Raw genomic sequence first — 7,500 nt, forward strand, 5'->3', positions numbered from 1 at the left:
CAAAGCTGCTGGTGACGTACGGAAAGAAAATTCAGGCGACCGGGCGCTGCCGAGAACACCATAGTTAGAACACATCTGGGTGGCACTCCTGCTGGTGCTGTGTGTGTGTGTGTGTTTGTTTGTGTGTGTATATGTGTGTGTGTGTGTGTGTGTGTGTGTGTGTGTGTGTGTGTGTGTGTGCGTGCGTGTGATGTGACGTGAAGACAAGTCGTGAGTGGCCGTTGTACACGCAGTAACGTGAGCGAATGTACGCTCGTGTACGTGAATGCATGTGAAGACTCATCTGCAGGTGGAGGACACACATGGGTACAGGCGCAAACACACAAATGCAACCGACTGACCACACGCACACACGCACACAGACAAATTTACACATAAGCATACACACGCACAATCCACACACGCACGCACAGACACACACTCTCCCTCTGCCTCTTACCCAGTCAACAAACTGTTGGAAGAGGACGTGTTCGACAATGGCTGCATCGGCCAACCACTGCCACACGCAGCCCTGCACCACAATGGGGATCCTGTACCATGCGCCCCGCATCATGCGCGAGATTGAACGCAGTTCAAACAAGTGCCAGATGCGGCACAGTCACGGTTGGGCGCGTGTGTGTGAGAGAGTATTGTGTTGGAGAGAGCGGCGTGATGCTGACGAGGGGAGACGCGATGGACATGCAGACAAATGCAGCATGTGCACGTACAAAGAGACACAACGCACACAAGCACAAAGAGACACAACGCACACAAGCACAAAGAGACAATGCACACATGCACACACACATTTACGCACACACACACATTTAACACACACACACACACACAACACACACACCAGAAGTAGCTGCCACCGCCTGTGCTGGGGCTGTTGCCGCCAGTGCCGCTGGTGGGAAAGGTGCCACGAGTGTAGCGAAGCACATTGAGCTGCTCCACTTGCGCCGGGTCGTCGAGGCGCGCAATGGTGCGGTCCTGGTACTCTGGGTCGGAGCAGTAGACAATGCTCTCTGTAAACGACATGACAGGTCCTACATGGAAGAGGTCATCGTACGGGGTGTCCTGGCTTGGCAACGGCACGCGCCAATCCTGCGCCTTGCTTGGCCCCGCGCATGCGAGCAAGACCACAGGAAGCACGAGCGCCAGCATCACGGTTGTGCTGGCTGTCGCCATGTGCTTGCCGACTGCACTGGTGGGCTGCCGATGTACCTGCGTTGTCCTTGTCACGTTCGCTGCTGGTGTTGGGGCGGCAGCTGTCTTCGTTGAGCGACTCTATGAAGGGAAGGTGGCCGGCGGTCGATTGGCGGGTCGTGTTTGTGTGTGTGTTTGTGTGTGTGTTTGTGTGTGTGTGTGTGTGTGTGTGTGTGTGTGTGTGTGTGTGTGTGTGTGTGTGTGTGTGTGTGTGTGTGTGTGTGTGTGTGTGTGTGTGTGTGTGTGTGTGTGTGTGTGGCGGCGGTGGTAGTGGCGTTGTTTGCCTTCTGGTTGGCTATTCCAAAGATAGAAGGGAGGAGAGAGAGGGAGGGGGAGACAGACAGACAGAGAAGGAAGGAGGGGAGAGGGACGAGGGCGAGTCGAGAGAGGGCGCAGAGAGGAGGAGGACAAAGACACAAACAAACAAAGGTGAGGACGTGTGTGCGCGTGGGGCAAGATAGCAAGTCCAGGTGGGGGGTGGGAGCGGGAGCGGGAGCGGAAACAGTTAGCGGTTGCTCGCGTGGCGTTGCATTGCTTTGAGCGTTGTGGTGCGGGTGGATGGGTGGATGGATGGGTGGATGGGTGGTGGGGGGTGTTGTTGCGATTGATTGATCCATCCATACACAGAGCAAGCAAAGCAGGACGGACGCGCATTCATTGTTGATGGGCACATCAATCATGTCAACAGCAGCAGCAACCAACTCACAGAAGTCGTTGTTTGAATGGTGTGTGGGTGGGTGTTTCGTTTTCGTGTTTCCCACCACTCCCTCAACATGCACGACACGACACGACACTCACATATCAACACACACCTGACAACAACGAGGAGGAGGAGGATGACGACGGCGACCACCCGCTGATGTTGATGATGATGTTGATGTTGCAGTCGTGCTTGTGTGAAAATTTTCACCAAAGGCAGCCAGTCAGCGTCTTGTGGGTGTGGTGGTGTGTGCGGAGGCCGCACGAGCAAGAACCACCCATCATTGTTGCTTGTTTTCGGTTGTGCGTGCTGTGCGAACCGGCTGACGAACCGTTTCTGTCCTTGATGGTCGTTGTCACTCGTCATTTCAGTGGCGCTGGATTGGGCAGACGAGATGCCCTTTACATCATGTGCCACGATTGCACGCGTTTGCACGGCGCCCCAACGCAACCGAACGCATCTGCGTGATGCAATACCCGAACGCAAGCAACAACATTGGTCAGAGCGCAGCACTGCTGAGGTGAAGTCCGCTGTGCTGCAGCTGCATTTTCCAACGCTCATCAAATCACTGATCCTTCATTCATCCCCCCTCCCCCCTTACCAACAACCAATCGACCGACGAACCAATCGACCGACGAACCGCGTCTCCCCCCTTCCCATTACTCCATCATCCCCCCTTCCCATTACTCCACCCATCACGTCAAGCGATGACCGTGCTTCTGAGAGCATCGCGTTCACTGCTGCTGCAGCAGGTGCTGCTGCGGCGCCCGTGCGTGCGCGTTGTTACTGCCAGCAACGCGCTTGCTGCCACCAGTCAAGTTCGCGGCGTGCACACTTCCAAGGACAACGAACAGTTGGAAGGAAAAGTCCACGACGTCTCTGTGCAGCATTTCCGCCGCTCCAACAACCCTCATCCGCTCTTCAGCAAGGTCGACGATCACGGCAACCCAGGTGCGAGGGAGATAAAGAGAGTGGGTGTGTGAATGTGTGAATGTGTGTGTGTGAATGTGTGAATGTGTGCGTGCATGTGTGAATGTGCGCAAGTGTGTGCGTGTGTGTGCCTGTTTCCTTGCTGAGTTCCTTTCTCGCTTCCTTGCTCGGTTTCTCTCTTGGCTCGCTTGCTTGGTCTCTCCCTTTGAGTTGCCTGCATGCACGTTTGCGAGGCACTGTGAAATCATCAGAGTTGCTCAGCCATGCATCTGCTCCCAATCCTTTCATCCTCTCTCCCCGACTAAACACAAAATCGCTCATCATCTACACGAAATCGCACATCATCTTTATCTTACGTGTCTCTAACTTGTTGCATCCAATCAAACAGTGTGGGTCAACCCTGTGGACAACAAGGTGTGGAGCGAGGAGGAAGTGAAGGACGTGAAGGTGACGCACATCGATCCCAAGGACCGCCATGACCGCGTCGCCTACTACCTCATTCGCATGATCCGCAGGGGCTTTGACATCTTCAGGTCAGTACCCATTTGTTGTTTGTTCTGCTCATCGCACGTATGCGTGCGTGCATGCATGCAAGCAACAAAGCAAGCGCAACAAGGGATACTATTCGCATCCCCTCACAACTGCTCACCTCACCATGATCCGACACCCACCCCAAGTCCCGACTCGCACCACCATTGCGTTTGCCCACCCACATACAATGACTCACTCCCTCAACCCTACCCCACCCTCACTCACCCTCTTCTTGCCCCCACAGTGGCTATGCGTTTGGGCCCATCAACGAGCACAAGTTCCTGCGCCGTGTCATCTTCTTGGAGACCGTAGCAGGCATCCCAGGTATGGTTGCAGGAAGCCTTCGCCACCTCAAGTCCCTTCGACTCATGAAGCGTGATCACGGGTGAGTGTGCACCGCTGCTGAAATAAATGGTCTGCAGTGTCGGGTGGCGTCCCGCGATTTGTGCTGACGCCCATCTGCAAGTCAAATGCACATTTGATAGTTACTGTATTTTGTTTTTTTGTTTGTTGTTGTTGTTTTCAACCATTCCCTCATTCCACTCCCCGCCAACACCAACGCAACACCAACGCAACACCAATGCTCGCTGTGTTGTTTGGTGTTCAGCTGGATCCACACCTTGCTGGAGGAGGCTGAGAACGAGCGCATGCACTTGCTGACGTTTATGCAGCTGAGGGAGCCTGGCTTGCTCTTCCGTGGCATGGTCCTCGCTGCCCAGGGCGTCTTCTGGAACCTGTACTTTCTCGGCTACCTCGCGTCCCCACGCACGTGCCACCGCTTTGTCGGCTACCTGGAGGAGGAGGCTGTCAAGACATACACAGACGCCATCAAAGCGCTGGACGACGGCCTCATGCCCACATGGACCAACAAGCCCGCCCCGGACATTGCCAAGACATACTGGGGCCTGGCTGACGATGCGCTCATGCGCGATGTCTTGCTCGCCGTGCGTGCAGACGAGGCCAACCACCGCGACGTCAACCACACCCTGTCCACCCTCAAGACCACAGACGTCAACCCATACGTCAGCGGCAAGTGAGGGGATGGGCGTGTCTTTGCTCTTTCCTTTCTTCTTCTGCTCTTCTGCCGCCACCCTGTTATCATCATCGTCCACTCGTCTCTTGCGTGTTGTGCGCCATGCCTTTTTTTTTCCTTCGTGGCATGATTGATTTCTTTTGTTGTTGTTGTTGTTGTTGTTGTTGTTGTTGCTGTTGTTGCTACAATGCTGCTGACAAGTGTGTAATAAGTGTGTCTGCCTCCGTCCTTGATGATGTGCGGACACACACACACACACACACACATCCAACACTAAGTACACTGTTGCTCTGCAACACACAGCAACAACAAACGACAACGAGTGAGAGAACGTGCGAGTGCAACGTTGTACGATGCGGCTGCGAAGCACCTACTCAGACGTGCATGCGCGATGACGATGATTGAAAGCTTGAAAGGACAGTCAGCTGCGACACAACGACATGCAAACATATCGTGCACACAAATCCCTTGTTGTCTTGCTTGCACTGACAGAGAGAGAGGAGGATAGCCGAAGAAAGCAGACACACAGACACACACACACACAGACACACACACACACACACACACACACACACACACACACACACACACACACACACAGACACACACACACACACACACACACACACACACACACACACACACACACACCAAGGTGAGACAGCAAGCATGGACCACCACCAGCAGCCACAGCCACAACAACAACAACAACAACAGCGAGAAGCACAGAGCGAGCACAGTGGGAACTCAGCGCCACCTCAGCAGCAGGAGCAGCAGGAGCAGCAGGAGCAGCCGGCGCAGAGGGTGCACACGCCACGTGCAAGCGTCACTGACATGCACACCAAGCGGTCATTTGCTTGTGGCATTGATATTGGAGGCACCCTGTGCAAGATTTGCTACTTTGAGCCCTTTGAGCAGGAGGATGACCCGGAGGACTGGCGGGAGTTCCGCCGCAAGGCCCAGGCGCTGATTCAGGACGAGCTCACCTATGGTGAGACAGGCCGGCGCGACACCCACCTCGAGTTTGAGAGCATACGCCTCGGCGGGCGCATCTTGTTCATGCGCTTCGAAACCCGCAAGATGGACGACTTCCTTGAGGCCATTCGCAGCATGCACTTGCTCGAGGACCACGAGCACATCCTCTGCTGCACTGGCGGCGGCGCCCGCAAGTACAAGAAGCCCATCTACGACCTCTTCCACATCGAGCTGCCACACACCGACGAACTGGAGTGTCTTGTGGACGGCATCAACTTTGTGCTCCACCACCCATCCCCACAGCTCTTCCAAGTCAGCCACGAGCAAATGTATGTGTGTGTGTGTGCGTGCGTGCGTGTGTGTGCGTGCGTGCGTGCGTGCGTGTGTGTGTGTGTGTGTTGTGTGTGTGTGTGTGTGCGTGCGTGCGTGTGTGTGTGTGTGTGCTTGCCTGTCTTCTGTTATGCTCGCTCTATCGCCTCACTGCTGCCCTCTGTCGCCACCGTTGCACGCACCAAACCCACCACTGCACCACCAACGCCTGGTGCTACTCTTAACCCCTGGATACACAGGTGCCCTGACGGCACTGCAGTTCGAAGCTACCTCAGCTTGGACGAACAAAAGAGCATCTTCCCTTACCTCCTCGTCAACATTGGCAGGTGCGCGTGCGTGCGTGTGTGTGTGCGTGTGTGTGTGTGCGTGTGTGTGCGTGTGTGTGTGTGCGCGTGCGTGCGTGCGTGTGCGTGCGTGTGTGTGTGTGTGTGTGCGTGTGTGTGTGTGTGTGTGCGTGCGTGTGTGTGCGTGCGTGCGCGCGAGCGAGAGAGGTAGAGAGAAAGAATGCATGCGTGTAAGTGTGTGTCCGCACCTCACACTTGGCGTCAGTGGTGTGAGCATCTTGAAAGTGAACGAAGACGGCCAGAACGAGCGTGTTGGCGGCTCATCCCTTGGGGGCGCAACCTTCTTTGGCCTCGCATCGCTGCTCACGGGATGCAAGTCGTTTGACGAAGGTCTGTGTGCATGTCTGCGCGTGTGTGGTAGCTTGTGCGTTCCTTCTTACTGGTGTGCTAATGTGCTCATGTTTGTGTGCGTGTACTATTGTGCGTCCATTGGCATGCATGCCCCTGCCTCTTGCGCGTGTGTGCGTCACATGCAAGGTTATCATTCCCAGCGTGTCCATGCCATTCACTCAACACCCACCACGACTCTGCCACCCTTTCTCGCGTGTGCCTGCAGCACTGGCGCTGGCTGGCGAGGGCGAAGCCTCTGGTGTCGATCTTCTCGTCGGTGACATTTACGGCGGCGATTACGAGGAGTACGGCCTCTCTGCAGGTGACGCCCATGTTACACGTCCTGTGTTCGTGTGTATATGTGTGTGTGTGTGCATGTGTGTGCATGGTTTTGTATGTGTGTGTGCATGGTTTTGTATGTGTGTGTGCGCATGTGCGTGTGCGTGTGTGTGTATTGAAGAAAGGAAAGGGAAGAAACAGGGACGACTGAGCTGTCAACAATTCGCACGCTCACTCACTCACTCACATCCTTCTACCGCTACGCCGACTGGCAATCTTCAATGCGTAGACATTGTTGCTGCGAGTCTTGGCAAGTTGGTTCGGCCAAAGGACCGCGAGCACGCGCGCCCGTGTGATCTCGCAAGGGGCCTCCTCGACGCCATCACCAACAACGTGGTGCGTGTGATGTTCTGTGTGTGTGTGTGTGTGTGTGTGTGTGTGTGTGTGTGTGTGTGTGTGTGTGTGTGTGTGTGTGTGTGTGCGTTTCCTTGTGTGTGTTTCATTGTGTATGTGCGCGCGTGTCTGTGTGTTTCATTGTGCGCCAGGCCATGTGCGAAGACATCCTGTCCTGTTTCACATATGACCGTCACACTCCTATCTCAACGACGACAATGACGATGATGATGATGATTGTGATGATGATCACAATGATGGTTCAGGGCCAACTGGCGCTACTGCACGCGCAAACGCATGACGTGTGCCACGTTGTCTTTGCCGGAAACTTTCTCCGCAGCAACTGCATCTCAAGTACGTGGTTGGATGCCGTAACATTCTCATCACGCATGCGGTCATGTCACTGCCCCGTCCCTTGTTCACCACACACACACACACACACACACACACACACACACACACACACA

The 7,500-nt window shown here is 55.1% G+C and overlaps 3 protein-coding genes across 3 annotated transcripts in view; 2 read left to right on the forward strand and 1 right to left on the reverse strand.

Annotated features, from left to right (window-relative positions):
* PTSG_04584 (TK/RTKC protein kinase) overlaps positions 1-1,170 on the reverse strand; it is a gene marked incomplete at its 5' end in the record, with an annotated part of 11,297 nt that extends 10,127 nt beyond the window's left edge. The window contains one exon of the mRNA XM_004994622.1: positions 839-1,170. Within this exon, the coding sequence (XP_004994679.1) occupies positions 839-1,170 (332 nt within the window). The remainder of the gene's footprint in view (positions 1-838) is intronic.
* A 1,273-nt stretch (positions 1,171-2,443) lies between these two features.
* On the forward strand, positions 2,444-4,741 carry PTSG_04585 (alternative oxidase). Its single transcript, XM_004994623.1, has 4 exons — positions 2,444-2,839; positions 3,207-3,351; positions 3,594-3,734; positions 3,957-4,741. The coding sequence occupies exons 1-4, from the start codon at positions 2,596-2,598 to the stop codon at positions 4,384-4,386; spliced, it is 960 nt and encodes a 319-aa protein (XP_004994680.1). The 5' UTR covers positions 2,444-2,595; the 3' UTR covers positions 4,387-4,741.
* A 310-nt stretch (positions 4,742-5,051) lies between these two features.
* The window catches only part of PTSG_04586 (uncharacterized protein), a gene marked incomplete at both ends in the record, with an annotated part of 2,678 nt that continues 229 nt past the window's right edge, over positions 5,052-7,500 (forward strand). The window contains 6 exons of the mRNA XM_004994624.1: positions 5,052-5,686; positions 5,927-6,013; positions 6,237-6,361; positions 6,588-6,683; positions 6,930-7,036; positions 7,300-7,387. Of these exons, the coding sequence (XP_004994681.1) occupies positions 5,052-5,686; positions 5,927-6,013; positions 6,237-6,361; positions 6,588-6,683; positions 6,930-7,036; positions 7,300-7,387 (1,138 nt within the window). The remainder of the gene's footprint in view (positions 5,687-5,926; positions 6,014-6,236; positions 6,362-6,587; positions 6,684-6,929; positions 7,037-7,299; positions 7,388-7,500) is intronic.

Source organism: Salpingoeca rosetta (genome assembly GCF_000188695.1).
Source record: "Salpingoeca rosetta unplaced genomic scaffold supercont1.10, whole genome shotgun sequence".
Lineage (NCBI taxonomy): Eukaryota > Choanoflagellata > Craspedida > Salpingoecidae > Salpingoeca > Salpingoeca rosetta.

Excerpts from the sequence above, each read along its gene's own strand:
- PTSG_04585 (XM_004994623.1), top strand. The coding sequence starts at position 2,596 with ATGACCGTGCTTCTGAGAGCATCGCGTTCACTGCTGCTGCAGCAGGTG. Across the intron at positions 2,840-3,206 it reads CGACGATCACGGCAACCCAG|TGTGGGTCAACCCTGTGGAC; the intron begins GTGCGAGGGAGA and ends CCAATCAAACAG. Across the intron at positions 3,735-3,956 it reads CTCATGAAGCGTGATCACGG|CTGGATCCACACCTTGCTGG; the intron begins GTGAGTGTGCAC and ends TTTGGTGTTCAG.